Source organism: Epinephelus fuscoguttatus, linkage group LG13 (genome assembly GCF_011397635.1).
Source record: "Epinephelus fuscoguttatus linkage group LG13, E.fuscoguttatus.final_Chr_v1".
Taxonomy (NCBI): Eukaryota; Metazoa; Chordata; class Actinopteri; order Perciformes; family Serranidae; genus Epinephelus; species Epinephelus fuscoguttatus.
In genome coordinates, this window is record NC_064764.1 from 17046413 (window position 1) to 17065456 (window position 19044).

General features: G+C 41.5%; 1 protein-coding gene across 2 annotated transcripts in view; it reads right to left on the bottom strand.

Annotated features, from left to right (window-relative positions):
- Positions 1 to 19044, bottom strand: part of LOC125899466 (dehydrogenase/reductase SDR family member on chromosome X-like) — a 53844-nt gene that overhangs the window by 14063 nt on the left and 20737 nt on the right. For both annotated transcript variants that reach the window (XM_049593838.1, XM_049593839.1), the window contains 2 exons: positions 16480 to 16548; positions 1968 to 2069 (listed from right to left, as the gene is read on the bottom strand). In XM_049593838.1, the coding sequence (XP_049449795.1) occupies positions 1968 to 2069; positions 16480 to 16548 (171 nt within the window). The remainder of the gene's footprint in view (positions 1 to 1967; positions 2070 to 16479; positions 16549 to 19044) is intronic.

Here is a 19044-nt window from a genome sequence, read left to right on the forward strand (position 1 = left end):
TTCATCGGCCACCCTCTAAACTATCCCCTCTGCCAGCAATCCCTGATAGGACCAAAAAAAAGTGATTAAAACAATGGCAGTTTAAACTGAACTGTGAATTTGGAAAATCATCACACCCCTACTTTTCAGTGTTTGAAGTTGACTGTATTCCCAACATGGTGAGTAATTCCTTTATGAGCACTAATATCCAAGTTCTTCGGTAGGCCTGATGTGCCTGATGCATCTGACACACAAGATAGAAGTACACACAAGAGCCCATACTGTGCAAACAGCTCCGAATCGGTGAATAATATTCCTAATAACCTGTACCATGGGGGTCTCTAATGTGTCTGCAGTGTTCAGCACGGAGTTCATTATGTGTGATCACACCTGTGATCTCTTTAGTGGCTCATCCGTGGCTGACTCATCAATAAGAAGACAGATCACAACTGTGGCCTGAACTCGAGGTGCTGAGATTGAAAGTGCATGAAAACTAGCTGACAGGTAAGCAAAGAAGTTGAAATAGATTATAACGGAACTTTGACAGAATACAATCAAAGAAAGGAGACCCACTCTGAACACTGACAATTTCAGGATCTCTATGGGCCTTTTCCCATTGCACAAAAAACCCACTGACATCCACTAACATCTGGCTTTTGTCTTTAGTGGGAAACGTTGCAATGGGCATTCATATTCAGGACAAATGACTCCGCAGTAGTCGCAGGAATTTATACACTCCAGCTCTGATCAGCAGTGATGGATACATGACACACAGATGACCACGCCAACTTTCACCCCTTTTGCGGTGTGATTGTTGATAACTTCTGTGACTCTTTGTCATCTCAGCAGCAAATTCTATCTGTCTCCCTCCAAGCAGCACTCCAACAAGGTTTCAAATTAGAGACAGATATTGAAAAAAGAGATAACCACCGTAACATTTTCACTGGCCTTCATGCTGCTATCTACTGTTTACTGACCCTGTTTTCTAGTGTTTGTGATGTCGAACATGATACACCAAAAAACTGGCAATGAGAAAGGAGTCCATCGCATATTTTAAGCACATTTTTCCAGTTTAAAAGCACAGGGCTTAAAGAATCTGGTGCCAGACACCACAGGACAGTCCTCAGAGGTCCTGTGTCCATGCCTCGAGAGGTCAGAGCCATGTCTGATCCACAGGGACCTCTGTGGTACCACCGTGTCCCATGGATGCTCGATTGGATTGGGATCTAGGGACTACCGAGGTAAGGTCGATGCCTTGAGCTCTTTGTTGTATTCATTGGGTCATTCCCGAACGGGCATGGACACAGGACCTCTGGGGTACCTGTATGTCCCACGGATAAGGAGGTGCACTTGGTCTGCAACTGTGCATGTCATACACATGATAACCAGGACCCATGGATTCCCAACAGAACAATGCATTGTAACGAGGTGATCAATATTATTCACTTCACCCATCAGTGGTTTTAATTTGGTGGCTGATAGATGTATTCCTCATCTATCTGCATATTTTAAGCACATTTTTCCAGTTTAAAAAAACTTCTGGTTTAAAATTCTGGTGTAAGTACTGTGTGAAAAAGAATTCAACTAAATCCACTTTTATATCATTAAAAGTGTTAAAAAACAGTTTTTTTTTTAAAATCAGTTTAACTGAACACATTTGGAGGATAAAGGGTGGTGTCTATGAGGGGGTACTTGAGCTCAGCGGATAGGGCTGTGGGGACACATAAGACATAAAAGGTTGTGCTAATTGATGAGCCAGCCAGATGGAGCACATACGAAACACAGCACTTGCACAAATGCTAAAATATACTGTGTGTTAAAGACTTTTCAGTGAGCTGAGTTTAATGCTTTAAATCCTATGAAATTCAGTCAGGTAACATTATCTAAATTACACCGCTTTGTAGAGGATGTCTACCTTTCTCACTGGTCTACTCTATATATGAGGTATACAGCCCACATGACAAGAACATGCCGTCTCCATCACTCACCATTATTGACCAGAATGTTTAACGGCAGGTCCCGCTCCGTGAAGCTCTGCACAAACTGACGAACAGACTGCAGAGAGGCTAGGTCCAGTTTGGTGAACTCCACTGAAAGGGACACACACACACACACACACACACACGCACGCACGCACGTACGCACGCAGACACAGACACACACACATCAGAGCCATTGTAAACGGATTATTTCTGCTGGCCATTTTGGCTGTAAGACATCAAAGAGTGTATTAATCATCTCTTACAGCGGGCTTGGTGAGTTCTTAAACTACAATACTGGCAGCGCTACGCTTCTGTTGCTCCAGCACATTATTTCAAACCTAATACTTCTTCCTGAGCTTCATCAAAGCTTAACACACCATTACATCAGGTCTAATGTATGATAAGACACAGGTACGACAGCAGTGCCCAGGAGCTGGTATCATCAGAGCGTGAAAGTGACTTTGTGTGCTTAAGTGTAAGCGTCTGTATACAGAGAAACACTTAAACATAAAAAGCTTGACAGACAGGTCATCTACTTAGCACAGTACAAAGAGTATCGATGTTCAAGCACCACCACTTATTGTAATACCTGCAGAGGCAAAGACAGCAATGAAAAGAGACTTCCCCTTAACCTCTCTGTCAATGTTATGGTGTCTGTCTCTCACGTCAGTCATGTCACTGCTCCAACCTGTTGAAGCGTGTGTCATATTGAACTGTCACATAATATTGAGTTGAGGTGTCGCACTTTTCCTGCTCTGGCACCATGTTTGTGTGTGTCTAAGAAAGTAGAGATTCAAACTTACTCACAAACTGCTAGGCTGATAGAGTTTTCCAAATTCAATTCTAAAACTTATGATTAGGCATTAAGCTCTGAAGCTTTGCATTCACCGCTCCCTGTCTTCTCCTTTATTTGCTGTCGCGATAAATAAAAGTAAAATGTTCTTTCTTTTCCCATCAGGCTCCCTGTTGTTGGAATGACCTTCCCAATCCACAGGACTGCAGAGTCACTCCTAATCTTAAACAGTAAATTGAAATCTCATTTCATCTAGAAAGCCTTTAAATTCCCACCCTACGTCCTCCTCTGAGTACGCATTACACGCTCTCATTTCATTTCCCTGCACTTCTCTGCTAGCAAACAAATTCTAAGACTGTAAAAGTACTGCACTTCCTATTGTTCTTCTTTTCTATGTGAAATTTCACAGCAAGTGGCACTGCTTTGCACCAAATCACTAAAAACAACTTCACCAATCCCTCCTCCAGAACATAACAGTAATATAAATGCAGGGTGACAATATAAACACGTCGTGAGTATAAAACACATTTACCGAATGACGTTCCCTGGTGCCATATTTCAGGTTTGCTAATGTGTGCAGTGTTTGCAACGGCAACGGGTTGAGGTGTTTCATTTTAAGTGTTTCCTTAGGCTGGCGGGGGAAACCATAGAGTTATGATACTCAGTGGTGGCATTGTTCGCCTCTCTAACACACTCCCGCTGGAGAGGTGACAGGGTAATATTCTGTATCAGCGAGAGCAGTGAGAAGAATGAGACTGTAAAATAAGGAACCAGGAGGTCATCCACAATGACAAGTCTGCCTCAAGATGCACAAAGCCTCAGGGCTGATCACTTGTTTGGACCCCGCTTTTTATATGTTGTTGTTAAAGCTCTGTCAAGTTGCACTTTGCCATTAAGAAAAAGACAAAGCGGTCAAACGTCGCTTGCAATTGTCATTTCTTGTAAGTGCACAAGCCGTGTTCGAATTAAGACACCACCTTGTCAAAATTAGTGCGCTACACAAGTACATAGTGTACATAGTGTCATACATGGAAGTATTGAGGTATTGTAATTATGGCACACGTCTTTCCAGAATCAGAAAAAATAACATATTGTTCGTCCCTAAAGCTCCGGTAAGCCTGCGGAGGGTCAAATAATGGACAAAGACAGGAAGAGGACTGAGGAAGGAGAGTTGATGGAGCTGATAGAGTAAAAAGCCACCGTGACAGATGAGAGTACAGCCATTCCTGATGAAGGTCTGATAGCGGCGTTATCTCCAAGCCATGCCACTCACCTGCCGCTGAGTGTGTGTGTGTGTGTGTGTGTTTGCGTGCAAGAGAGAGAGGGAAAGGAAAAGAAAAGAAAGACAGAAGCAGAGAAACCAATTATGTACATTTACATGACCATAAGTTTAATTATATTTCAGTGTGTGTGTGTGTGTGTGTGCGCATTTCAATTGTATACAAGCAAGCAAATGTGCAGGACCACAAGCACATACTGTATTTGTGTGTATGTGTGTGTGTCCTGCCTGTCAGTCCTTTCCTGTCCTCTTGAGTGGGCTCCCTTGGGATGGGGCCCTTTCAGACAAGCCAGTCATATCTCGAAAGCCCGCTGGGGGTGAAATGCCATCGATCTGGCGTGAGCCTGCTGCCACCAGCCCTCAATTAAGACCCCAGGATCTTCTATAAAGCTCGGCTTCCTCCACTTGAACACACTGACTGTGTTTTTATGACAGAGGAATTGTTTGAACTGACAGCAGGAAGTGCCTTTTTAGACACGCACATGCTGTTTACGACCTAATGAATCCATTCACAGTCTTCATTTCTAATTTATTATTATTATCATTTCAGCTGCATGTTAAAATAAATTAAACTGTGCACTACAAATTAAACCACTTATCTTTTTTAACCAGTTTTGAGCTAATGTAATAGCAAAATGGTGTAAGTGTTGATGTGTTCTGTAACATGGGAATTTGTGTAACACTGCTGTCTTATCCGTCAATTTAATGTAATTTGTACTGTACAATTTCAAGTTGACATTTTGATGAAGTTTTAAAGTGTCACTTTCTTCTAAACTTGATTTTTTTTATAATTTATTGTCACTTTTCAGTCTTTCAAATGGACTAAACCCTATTTTAGTATCACTTATGTCCTCTGTGCAATCATTTTCAGTTTAATGACATACCAAAGTAATCTAAATCAACAAACAACATAGGTATGCAAAGAGATGGTCATACAGTGGGTCACTGGGTACAAGTTTGCATGATTAAAATCAAGTATCGAAACCGGTTTTATTGTTAATTGAAATGTGTGGCACAACCTTGTTGTTGAAACAAGGTAGGGGAAGAGGACGACTGCTCAAGGGTAGGGAACAGACACTCAGCTCAAGGGTTGCAAAATTTATAGTGCTATGATTTTAAAATGTCTTCGTCCTTTTTGTCCTGAACGACCAGAGAGACAAACCTGCCACAGAAAGGTCTCAAAAGGATGATTTCAGATTTGATAAAATGCCTAAATCCCACTCCCAATCTTCACTGTCCATTGATTTCATCTGCTCATTCATCATGTCATTACAGACAGATTCTAACATGCCACAGTGGGAAAAACACAGGTGTAAATAGTAAAATTAATGATGGCTGAATTCCATTTAGCTGCTTTGGATTTAGGGTCCTGGAATTCTTTGCGCTGGCTCGCTTTCACTCTGTCATGACCTACTGGGACACTTGAATACAGCAGAGCCATGGTTAATGTCAGTCATAACACCTAATACTGTGCTTGTCCTTTAGTGACAAGTCCAAATGTCTGCCCTGAAAAAGGTAAAAGGTGGAGGTGCCATTTTGTTATTGTCTCCCCACACTAGTGTTGCCTCCAAAACAGCCGATTTTTGCCACAGTGTGCTTTTTGGTATTACTTCCAAACAAAGACACTTGAATGCACCATGTCACATTTATGACTTGTGAAGTCTTGAAGGGGGCAAAAGTCAAAGGATGGTTTCATGGAAGAGTAGCGATTTCTAACCCTGCGTCAGAGCTCATGGACCAACACCTTCCTCTTCCCCTTTGTGTTTCCTCTGCCACACAAACAGCTATGTCTTTTTGCGAATGGAAAAGCAGACACAAGAGTTGTTATGTAATTGCATCTGTAATTTTTGAACACTAAATGTGATAAGAAATGGGTGCTGTCACATCAGTGCACAATAAGACCCACTGTAGTACCACAAGAGCTACTGGAAAAATTAGAAGCTTGCTTCAACTGAAAATCTCTCAACTGTTTACACTGGGCTTCTGGTGGTGAAAAGAGCCAATTAACTAGAGAGGAGCGAAAGTAAGAGCGGTCTAACACGTAATACAAATAACACGACATGTGTGTATTAGTTGTATTAAGCTTATATAATAGGAGAGTGTGTGCACTGATGTTTTTAGCCTGAAAAATGCCATGTCACTTAACAGTTCTCCAAGTTGAATCTTTTTGAGCTAATTATTTCAACAGTGGACTGAAACATCTTGTGCCACTTTCTCAGTAGTCAATCCTGTTTCATTTAGCTTGGTGCAATTGTGATTTGATTTTGTGAAAAGGTGCAAATGCACTCTGGGTTTTTTTATCCAGCTGAGCTTGAGCAGGCAACAGTTAACATCCATGAAAATCTCACTTCTACATGCTCTGCTGCTCTTTCAAAATACGAGCGCAGTCAACACCCTGAACAGCAGGTAATTAATATGTAAGTCGGCTAATGCCCATGCCTCATACTCACAAATCATAGAACAAGAGTTCGATTTCTTGGCCTTTATGCTGCAGTATCCTCGTCTGCTCTATTTGGTGTTTCTTTGCAAAAAGGAATAAGTTTAAAAAAGCAATGCAGAGAAAAACAAGGGAGTGAGAGAAGACTGCCTGCTCCTCTCACTGTAAATCCCCTCTTTCCACCTGGCTTTAACATGCATCTTGTGCCCTGATTGTGACTACAGTAGACATGATTAAGCTGGATTACACCTAAATCTGATATTAAAATGCATCACTGGTAAACACATTAAATTTTCTCTACTGCTTGCCAAAAGGCGAGAGATCTTGCATTACTCACATGCTTTAAAAACTGACATTATAAAACAGATAGTTAAGCTCCTCGATTTTGAAAGGTTGAGCCATGTTCGAAGCCGTTGTAAAACACTCCATATACACACAGCTGTGTCTGCATAATAACAGTATTACTGCGCCAATTAATGGTTGTTTTTCGAAATGTCAGATTTTGTTGTGAATTTTGATTTACTGGGCTGGTTAAGCGTGGATAAGTGGTAAAAAGAGATTGACCTGATAGAGGGGAAAGATACAAAAGAAAGGAAACATGCTGAAATTAGCGGGACAGAAACTGCTGAGCTGGAAAAGTCAAGAGACGACGTTTGGATCACTAAAAAGACTGTGGTGTTTTCGCCACTGGGGTAGTGAAAAAACTTTAAAGGACGTGACAAAACATCCCACCACCAAGTGTTAACAGAGGCAGACTTTCAGAAAATCAAGCACTCTCAGGCACTGAATCCAAACACACCTGAGGGTCTTGCCAACAAAGTCTGATTCGATGTGCAGCTGCATATGAGACGCAGAGCAGTGCCGTCGATTCATGTTTGAGCAGCCACTGTGTCCTGACGCTTTGCTGGAGAAATAACTGTTGTGGCTAGTGCCCAATCCACCGGCCTGTTATCTCCATCTAAACCAAACAAACTACACTTTCTGTTTTGTGTGTGTCACTTTTGTACCATTTTGTGTCCCCTTTCTAAATTCTCAGATTTTTACAGGTCCGTGAACACAGCACAGGCGTAGGTTCTTCATGAGTTATTCTTTTCCTCAGCAGCAGTTTGTGGAGTTTCAGTTGTGGAGGTTGACAATTAATTGGCTCAGAGCTGATCACATCAGATTGATGGATGAGAGAAGCAGCTGCTGTATGGAGCTATATTTGTGTCTTTATTGCATGCGAGAAAATAAATGATATGAGAGGGAAAAAAAATGTTTGAGAGAAAAAAAAAATATTTGAGAGAAAAAGTTTTCACACTGATAGCAAAAAATAATAATATTTGAGGCTAAAAAAAGCTTTGAGAGAAAGTATTTTGTCATAGAATATAAAAAAATAATTTGAGATTTAAAAAATGATTTCCAAGAAAAAAAACTCTGCTATCAATGTGAAAACATTTTCTCTCTCTCAAAAAAAAAGTTTCTCTCAAAACATTTTTCTTCTCTCTCTCAAAACCTAAGTCTTTGCTCTCGTGTCAGGATTTTGCTCTCACTGTGAAAATAATGTCATGGGCAGGGCCACGTTCCTATTGGCCAGTCTCAATCGAATTGACAGCTAGGTGAGGATTGTCTTGGGAGTCGAATTCAGCTGAATCATTCATCCACCATGGTGGATTCACCGGCATAGATGCGCTGCATTATTTGGGAGCGGATATGCATACATTAACGTTATGCGTGTGTGGCCAAATGGAGAGGAGAGGGAAATGAACCGACAACGCCACCTGTGGAATTGCACCCCAGGGAATACACTCAAACCTGTAGACTACTCTTAACAACACAGATTGCATACTGGTAAATATGGGTACAGGAGACGGACTTCCAAATATAACAACACGGAGGTCCAAAGCCGCATGAATGCACAGCCGCGTTACAGTGTGCTTTAATCAGTCTGTGGAAAACCGGCAGAACAGCAGTGGAAAACGGAGCGGCCGCACTGGGGCTGGAGGCCGTGGATAGCTGTCCTTCAGGATGCCCAGCTGACGGCCCACGTCATCGGGCTATGGAGTGCAGCCCTACACAGTGCGCAGAGGAGGAGAAGAAGCCACAAGCTGTGGCCTCAGCTACAGCAGGACAGAGACCAGGACAACCTGTTAACATAAAGGTAACAGAACTAGCAGAAGTAGAAATAAAAAAACGCGAAGGGAGCTTAACACACAGCACACAGCTCAAACCCAGTCACCGTCTCGCAGTGAGGAAGAGCAGACACCACGCTTTTCAAAGTCCCCTCCGAAGCTGCACACAACAGGAACAGCCAACGCCGCTGTAAAGCGAAGAGTCACGGCAGCTGTGACACCATAATACGCTTTAACAGTACACAAACATTGCAGCACCCATGCCTACCTTATGAGTCCCAAGTTTGGGTACAGAAACCGGAGCACGCCACACACAAAGCACGCCAACCGGAGCACGCCACACACAGCCCTCACCAGGTAAATGCCAGGTAGAAGTGCGCGCGCCCATGAGGGGAAGACCAAATAACGCAGGTGCCACCACTGCGCAACTAGGCTCCGACAACTGGAAATTAGGCCCAGCTGATGCCAATTAAGGGCGGAGGTGTAGCAGCGCTCAACCTGCCACACATGGAATGCTGGAAGAGAAAAGGACCGTAGTAAAGTAACGTTAATGGGATAACCTAGCTAGATGTAAAGTTAACACTAGCTGGCTAGTGTAGTTAATAACACAATCTCGGTAAAATAACGTCAGGTGAGAAAAGGGATTCATTATAGGAATGATTTTGATAACCAACTTGCTCAGCTAGCTACCCATCAATTGTGTGTGTCACCATCTTACCCAAACATTGGAGTCTCCGCTCCCAAATGACGCAGCACATCTATGCCGGTGAATCCACCATGGTGGATGAATGATTCAGTTGAATTCCACTCCCAAGACAATCCTCACCTAGCTGTCAATTCGATTGAGACTGGCCAATAGGAACGTGGCCCTACCCATGACATTATTTTCACAGTGAGAGCAAAATCCTGACACGAGAGCAAAGACTTAGGTTTTGAGAGAGAGAAGAAAAATGTTTTGAGAGAAACAATTTTTTTTTTGGAGAGAAAAACACTGATAGCAAAAAAATAATATTTGAGAGTAAAAAAAAGTTTTTTGATTGCGTTTTTTTCCTTGGAAATCATTTTTTAAATCTCAAATTAATTTTTTTTATATTCTATGACAGTTTCTCTCAAAACTTTTTTTAGTCTCAAATATTATTATTTTTCTCAAACATTTTTTTCCCTCTCATATCATTTATTTTCTCGCATGTAATAAAGACACAAATATAGCTCCATACTGCTGCAGAGGTGGGTCAAAGCAAACTCTAAGACCAAGTGCAACAAATGGTTCACTTTCACTGTGCCTGGCATTCTACTGCTCCGTCTGTGCCCAGAGTACGTTCTGCGTTCCAAGAGTGTGGTGCAATGAATAATCAAACAGTTATATATGCCAACACACTCCTAAAAGACAGTCAAGATTAATATGTAGCACCCCATGTTGACATCATAGTGAGCTGCCACAAACACATTCATTTGTGGGAAACCCTGAATAAATTATTGCATTTTTTCTTTCTGTGTATTTATTTTAAAAAACACTGGTGTAACCATTTTCTAAAAGCAATAAGCCACGAGGGGGCATGGTTTATGGAGACTGTAGAACAGCTAAGGGGGTTTTAGGCAACAACGCCTCTTAGGTGTTCTAAAACCACTGTACACCACGGCCTCTAAGGCTTATTGCCAAAACAAACACCTTGACGCGACATCATTTTTGGCAAATGTTTTACTGTCAGAGATCTAACGAGAGTTTGGACTGAAAAAACAAGGTCTTAACGTGGTCAAATGTGACTGTCCATGTTCTCATCTGTCTGAATGATCACTTCTATTGATTTTTGCTGTAAATACAACACCGTAAAAGATCAGCGTCAAGTCATAAATTCACCCGAGTCTCAAGGTATATGTACCTTTTTTACATCACATCCTGCTGCAGCTTCTCACCTACCCTCCCACCTTTACTCTCTACAATACCGTTTAAATAAAGAGTGAAAACACAAAAGGATGAATGAAATGCCCTGCCTAAAGTAACCTCTTACGAGGTGACAAGGAAGTATAAATAGTTTCCCTTTGAACTCCACGATAAACAACACAGTGATATCTAAGAATATTAAGTCTGGGCATCGTGCCAGTGTTAGCTCCTCTAAAGACATTTTCATTCAGCTGATGTGGGAGAGAGGAGGCTGGCTGTTGCCCCAGTCAATTCCAGCATGTAGTGTTACAGGGATGATAAAGTCAAGACAGCTGTAAATTGAAATCTGTGTGTATTGTAAAGCTGTCGTATGTACACAAATAAAAAAGCACTAATACAAATGAACATACGAATATGTACACACACACAATTACTCAGAAATAATACACAGAACATATGCGACAACATGCACATTATGTCAGGGTCATATATGCACAAAAACATATTTGTTGAAGTACAAACACACATTCCAATGAGGTCAGTGTTTCATAAACTTTCACCTTAGAAATGCTCGGGTCAATGACTTTTATGAATGAACTACATAAACTAGGCACCTAAAAATGATGTTAATTGGAGTGAAAGAGCCTAGGTGAAATGATAATAGTTTTTGTAGGGAAGGGAGCAGCTGGGTTACCTAAGCGAGAGAAAATGTAATGTGTGTTAAGCAGACAAAATACACACAAACACATACACACGCAGGTTGCCTTGGTTCACACTGTTAATCTAGGCCCATGGTTTGAGGCACAAAGTGTTGCTTTCAAGTGCACCGTGACTAAAGTTAGTGGACAGACAGCATTGCCTGTGGCAAACATGCAAAAATACTGTGTGTGTGAGTGTGTATGTGTTTCTATAATTTAAGGTAAAATGCTTTAAGCCTCATTGACTAAAGCCCAGTTGCTGTCGAAAGTCATTAGCATATTTCCACAGGATTGTACTTGGGGTTTTCTAGGGACATTACCTTTGTTACCCCAGGCAATACAAAACAACATGGCACTAAATGGGATGAAAAACACCTCAATACATTTAACTATAAAAACACATGCAGTATATGCATACACACATATGCCAAGAATTGTAAAACACAAATGCCTGCATACTGCAAGGTGAAAGGTTCTTGGACATGATTTTCACTGTAATTTGAATTATATCTTAAGTATAATTATGTGTACATTTGGAATGAAATCTTATCTAAATCATGCCTACTGTGTCTTAGATACATACTACAGCTAATATTGTATGTTCAGGGATAGATTCTAGTAGACAAGGCAACCTAGGGCATGCTCAATTGGTACTAAGGGGCCAAAAGTGTGCCAAGAAAATATCCCCCACACCATTACACCACCACCAGCAGCCTGAACCATTAATACAAGGCAGGATGGATCCATGCTTTCATGTTGTTTACACCAAATTCTGACCCTACCATCTGAATGTCGCAGCAGAAATCGAGACTCATCAGACCAGGCAACATTTTTCCAATCTTCTATTGTCCAATTTTGGTGAGCTGGTAGGAACTGTAGCCACAGTTTCCTGTTCTTAGCTGACAGGAGTGGCACCAAGTGTGGTCTTCTGCTGCCCATCGGCTTCAAGGTTCAACATGTTGTTCGTTCAGAGATGGTCTGATGCTTGATTTAAACTTCAGCAGGTTGTCTTGACCATCTCTACATGCCTAAATGCACTGAGTTGCTGCTACATGATTGGCTACTTAGCTACTTGCGTTAACAAGCAGTTGAACAGGTGTACCTAATAGCAGTGACTTCCTAAAGTCATTGCTGATCGCCTGGCACTCTTAGAGAGACAACAAGACCAAGTTAAGCTTACTAGACAAATATAAGAGTGGTATCAATTTTGGTAAGCCTTGGCAAGAAGGGTGAATAAGCGCACCTCCCTAAATAGATTCAAACATACTTACATGTGCAGATGAATAGGCAGCTGGTTTTGTTTGTCAGCAAGTTGCCCTAGACCCCTATGTAGTTAGCTACAGTAGCTAGTTCAGAGGGGTTATTTCAGTGATTACTTTCCAGGCTTAGAGGTAAGTGTTAAAAATGATTTATGTCAAATTGAATTTCTTTTTTACAAACCTTTCAGAGCCTTGCCTCAATATAAGTTGTCTCGCCACTGTTGCAATCCCCGAACCTCTACAATGGAGGTGGCAAGTTCATAATTAGCATGCCTAGTCTGATTAGTCAGAATTATGAGAATAAGACCCAGTTTAATAAATACTGGAATTTTCTTGTATTAGTTTTCAAAGTGACCCCAATGAACGCAATCTTTTATATTCTACAAAAACACGTCAAAATGCTTTCTAGTGAAATTAAATACTTTGTCACTGGTGACACCTTGAAATACCCTGAAGGACCTCTGCAATTGTCTACAGGTCTTTTTAGTTTTAGCACCACCTCTGCAGCCTGCGTGTTTATTATGAGCTGTCTCCCATTTCTTATAACAGACAAATGTGCAAACACTAGGAAGGATGCCAAAGGGCATTTGGACAGAGATGTTTAAAGCTCCTGCCTCACATACTAATGAGAATCCATTACCGTCTCATTCAAACACACACAAACACACACACATGCACACACACACACTCACACACATTAACACATTCTCATTCAGTGCACAAGCATCTGGCTACAGACACCCCCCTTGTCCCCTATGCCTCAGTGCCTGCCAATTACAAAAGAAGTAATCAATTCCACCACGGCCCCGTCCAGGGAAATCGACTTCAATGACACCAGCTACATGGCCGCTGTCTCTGTACCTGACAGCCACTTACACACAGGCAGGGACCCAGCCAGCCGGCTTTCTGCTGCTCTCCACCGCAAGACAAACTACAGCTTGCTTCCCAAAAGGCAGCACTTCATTCAGTACCATACATTACCTGTAGCCAGCTCCACCAGTGACAACTTGTTAAGTACTAACTGACATAGTTACAGTGGGTGTGCTGTTATCTGATGATCAGCGTTTCACTTACTCAAGTTTGACTTCAAAGACATGTATTCAGTAAATTGACTGGAAAATCTCCAGTGGTAAATTTGTCTTTTAAAATGATCTAGTAATGAATTAGCGTTAACCCTGTTTGCTTTTGTACAAATGAAATTAGCTGTAATCACCAGGTTGGTCAGGATGTTACTTTTTCCCAGTTTCTAATTTAGCAAAGCAAAATTTGAAGGTTCAATTAATGAACCTTCCTTTCTCTAGTGATATAATATTTGACTCGTGTTCAATTACAAGAGAAAGAAAATGTGAGTTATGAGAGGAGAAATAAAAGGCACACCAAAACTAAGTGATGGAAATGGATGGAAAATAGGCAGTAAGAATTGGTCTTTCAATTAACATAATGTGCAGGGTTTTTATCATTCTATAAGCTAAGAACATGGCCAATTTGCACAGAATTGAGAAAAAGGTTTAAATACATATCTTTGGTATTTGTTTTGACCTCAGAATAAGAAGAAATTCAGTATACATTCATTGTTCTGCAGTGACAGTGCCACCTACATTAATGTTCTGCAGTGAGCATTAATATTTTTACACTGACTGATGATGTTGGGGCAGTTTTTAAACTGAGGAAATATCTGTGCTTTCACCGTGATAATTACTTTATTTTCAACAGCCCAACAGGCAGAGATCAGAGAAGCATGGTCAAGTTTGTGTGTGTGTGTGTGTGTGTGTGTGTGTGTGTGTGTGTGTGTGTGTGTGTACTAACCGGTCTCCAAACACAGGTGAGGTTTTAACCCCCCACTGTTTATCTCAGATTTCAAACACTGCACCATCTGGCTATCATGAAATATTGACAGTTGTGAACAAACTACTGTACTGGTTTAAACCAGCTCAGGTGCAACGAACAAAACATAAACACAACACTTTTGTTGTAGCTCCCATTTTTCATGAGCTGAAATCTGAGACTTTTACTACACTGACAAAAATGATTTCTCTCAAATGTTGTACATAAATTTGTTTGAATCTGTGTTAGTGAACACTCTGCCAACATAATAATAATGGTAACTTTATTTGTATAGCACTTATCTAAACAAGGTTACAAAATGCTAGCAAGCCTAATATCCTCAGGCAGAGAACTCTGACAGGAGTGACTTATCAAGATGGTGATTAAACAGCATCATTACTACACAGGTGTGCCTTGGGATGGTCACAATAAAACGCTACTCTTAAATGTGCAGTTTTATCACACAACACAATGTCACAGATGTTTCATATTTTGGAGGAGCATGCCATTGGTATGCTGACTGCAAGGCTGTCCACCAGAGCCATTAACCACAAACTGAATGTTTATTTCACTACCATAAGCCGTCTCCAATGTTGTTCCCGAGAATTTGGCACTACATCCAAGTGGTTCGGTGAGCCAGCCCAGGAACTCCACATGAAGTTCCTTCACCAGCTACTGAGATGAGCGCCCGGGTAGCTGCTTTCAGACAATCTGAATCTCCAGCAAGTAAAGGAACTGGATGTGGAGATGCTGGCTTGGCATGGTTGTACATGGTCTGCGGATGTGAGGCAGGTTGGATGTACTGCCAAATTCTCAGAAACAACATTGGAGATGCCTTAGGGCGGTGAGTGGTCATTCAGTTAATTGCAACAGCTCTGGTGGACAGCCTTGCAGTCAGCATGCCAGTGGCACACTCCCTCAAAACTTGCGACATCTGTGACATTGTTTTGTGTGATAAAACTGCATATTTTACAGTGGCCTTTTATTGTGACCAGCCCAAGGCACACCTGTGTAGTAATGATGCTGTTTAATCAGCACTGTGATATGCCACACCTGTCAGGAGGATGGATAGATCTTTTATTTCAAATCATGAAAAACGGCAGCAAAAGAAAAAGTGTTGCTAAAACGAACCCATGAAAGGTAACACAGCGTTCCAGACTGAGCGCAATTGGCTCTTGCCTGGTTACTGTTTGAAGCATATTTGCATGAGTTGAGCTTTTCTCTTGTTTCCCCTGTAGTGCCGCTGGGTGCCTTTTAAATCTCTGTAGCTCAACAGGCTGCATTGCCAGGTCCATTCACAAGGTATAGCAGCCCAGCACTCTCCTGGCTTTTGAGTCTGCATGTGTAAGCAGGACATCGTAAGCAACTGAGGCTCGAGGTTTAGACACTGTTTGTACAAATATGTCTGGCCACAAATGTATACTCTTTTAAAAACTGGAAAAATTGGTGTGTTTTTTATAGTATGATAAAATATTAAGTGAAAAGAACTCAAATTTGTGTTTGTCTTCAAAAACAATAATTAAATCATCACCGACTTTAGTACTGGTACAAATTTTTGAACATTCCTTGAGGTAAACACCCAGACAAGTTTTGCACAGTGATAAAGACCCAAGGCTGTATACAGAAAGGAATAACTTATGAGTTTCATTAGTCATGAGACTATGGTGGAATTTATGGTGCAGTGAAGGTCAGCCGAATCAATTTCTCAACATGGGAGTTACAGAGAACACTGTAAACGTTAGTCAATGGAGTAATAAATCTCTTCGCTGTTATCGTTTGTCTCCTCTCATCTCCATCACCTCCTCTGCACCTCCATTTTCCCTCTACCGCATCTTTCTTTTCACCCTTTTATTTTCCTACATTTGCCCATTTGTCATGTTCTCCTCCACGCCTCTGCCTCCTTCTGTGTGCGTCTCTCACATTTCGCTTGACTTATCTCCCCTCATCGTCTTCTCGTAGCCTTTCCCCTGTATCCTCCCCTTCCTCGCGGTGCGGCAACAATACTCCTGACATTGCAAAGCCAGCATGGAAGCACTGTGTGTCTCTGCGTGAGTGTATACCTGCAAGTGTCCAATTATGTGCGTGTGCCTAGTAAAAACTGTACAAACAAGCCTGAGGGACACACTGCTGCAAGTTTGCCCTTTATCTTACAACACTGGCATACAAAACGCATACACATGTGCACAAGCATATCTGTGTGTGTATGTGTTTGTGTTCTCAGAGATGCATCGTTACCTTTGGCCTCTTTGTACTCTTCACAGATCCTTCTGACGGCTGCCAGACCCTCCTGCTCATCCCTACCACCTGAAAGAGGAGGAGACACACAGATTAATACAATGTCTGACGAGCCCTTAGAGGCTTTTAAAGAATACTGATTTTCTTCTATTCTTCTCTCAGTCCTGTTCTTTCATCCTGGAAAAACATATTTTCAAGAAGGATTCTTCAAATGGGAAGAGTTCTTGATACAACTATTTAGCCCTTAAGGAAGACTACAGGACTTAAAAAATACAACGAATTTTACCATCAATCATATATATTACAGATGCACTAACGAAGATCCTTCTAGCCATTGTACAGGCTTTAAAAAATAAACTGGATGACCTCAGTGCCACATCAGTTTCCAACAGGATATCAGGATCTGTGTTATCCTTTGATTCACAGAAACTTGACTTAAGCCTGAACAGCAGCATTCAACCAGTTGACTCTTTTTCTGTATACTAATCCGATAGCGCAAAGGACTCTGGCAAGAGCAATAGAGGAGGTATGTGCTTTACTATGAGATGCTGTCCTGTTCCTGCTGATCACTGCTATACGCCGTTCAGAGGTGACTGCAAAGTGATGCTGGTGTGTTTGGGCAGAGTGACCTTATGGCTGACTTGAGGTCAGGATGTGTGGACTGTTAAATCCTTCCACAACCAAAAACCAAAGATTACCTGAACCATCCAGAGACATGGACAATTATCAAGCAGCAGCCATCAGCCAAAAAGACTAATTTACAGAGCTCAAGTTAAAGGAGCTGATGGGATCACATTTCATTGGAGTTGCACCTTGTATAATTGCACGTGACAAATAAATTATTGATGAATTGATTCACTGATTCAATCAAACACATTCATGAAACAACCTAGGGCTGGGCGGTATGACCTAAAATTTATATCATATATAAATCGAATCCCTTCATGGTAACGGTATATATCGCGGTATAAATTTAAGTGTAAAAGTTATAATAGAAGTGTTTCTGAATGGGTTTTGTAGTCCCTTAGCAAAGCTAAATTGAATTTAAAAAAAAAAAAAAGCAAAGATATAATGTATTTTTTAGAGCATTTATTGTGCAGAATGCAGATCTCAAAACTCAAAATTAAAACCCAGTACTCTATGGTGCAAAATGTCTCCTGGGATCTATATCAAAAGGTAATTTCCTTCTTTTAGCAAAATCCTAAATGACTGTGTTGTGTTTTTTCCACCTGGACCTTTATGCTCTGCCATTTCTCCTCTAATCATCACGCTGTAACCTGTGACAGGCTGCTATGATACCACAACTATCACACATTCACATATGGAGTTTTTTGTGGAGCCCCTAGCGTCACATAGGTTTACATTACCAAAGGTTTATGACAAACTCTCTTGCCGAAAACCAACTCCCATGTGCGCACGGCGAGAGAGGAGAGGGAGACACGCTGTGCTGCGGCCAGAGGAGACACTGAATGAGTTCCCTCTGAGCGGTAAGTCGCTAAAAGAGTCTGAGAAGTCCGGGGCTGTTCATAAGACATTAACTCACTCACTCACAAGTTCTCCAGCAACACATGTTGCATGTGCTACGCTAAATCACGGACGTGAACCAGTTCCTCTTGCTCCCCTGCCTCTGTGCTCGCAGCCATTTTCACACTGAGGCAGATGCGATGACGTCATCGACGATAGGACGGTAGAGCGCAAATCTCTACCGTGGGCCAAATTTATATCATTTCTACCGTCTACCGCATATACCGTGCAGCCCTAAAACAACCCTTAATATAACTTTGATAACATTTAAAATAACTGCGACAAAGGACTCTTTGGCCTGTCATACAGTACAGGCCAAAAGTTTGGACACACCTTCTCATTCAATGCGTTTTCTTTATTTTCATGACTATTTACATTGTAGATTCTCACTGAAGGCATCAAAACTATGAATGAACACATGTGGAGTTATGTACTTAACAAAAAAAGGTGAAATAACTGAAAACATGTTTTATATTCTAGTTTCTTCAAAATAGCCACCCTTTGCTCTGATTACTGCTTTGCACACTCTTGGCATTCTCTCCATGAGCTTCAAGAGGTAGTCACCTGAAACAGTTTCCACTTCACAGGTGTGCCTTATCAGGGTTAATTAGTGGAATTTCTTGCTTTATCAATGGGGTTGGGACCATCAGTTATGTTGTGCAGAAGTCAGGTTAATACACAGCCGACAGCCCTATTGGACAACTGTTAAAATTCATATTATGGCAAGAACCAATCAGCTAACTAAAGAAAAACGAGTGGCCATCATTACTTTAAGAAATGAAGGTCAGTCAGTCCGGAAAATTGCAAAAACTTTAAATGTGTCCCCAAGTGGAGTCGCAAAAACCATCAAGCGCTACAACGAAACTGGCACACATGAGGACCGACCCAGGAAAGGAAGACCAAGAGTCACCTCTGCTCCTGAGGATAAGTTCATCCGAGTCAGCAGCCTCAGAAATCGCAAGTTAACAGCAGCTCAGATCAGAGACCAGATGAATGCCACACAGAGTTCTAGCAGCAGACCCATCTCTAGAACAACTGTTA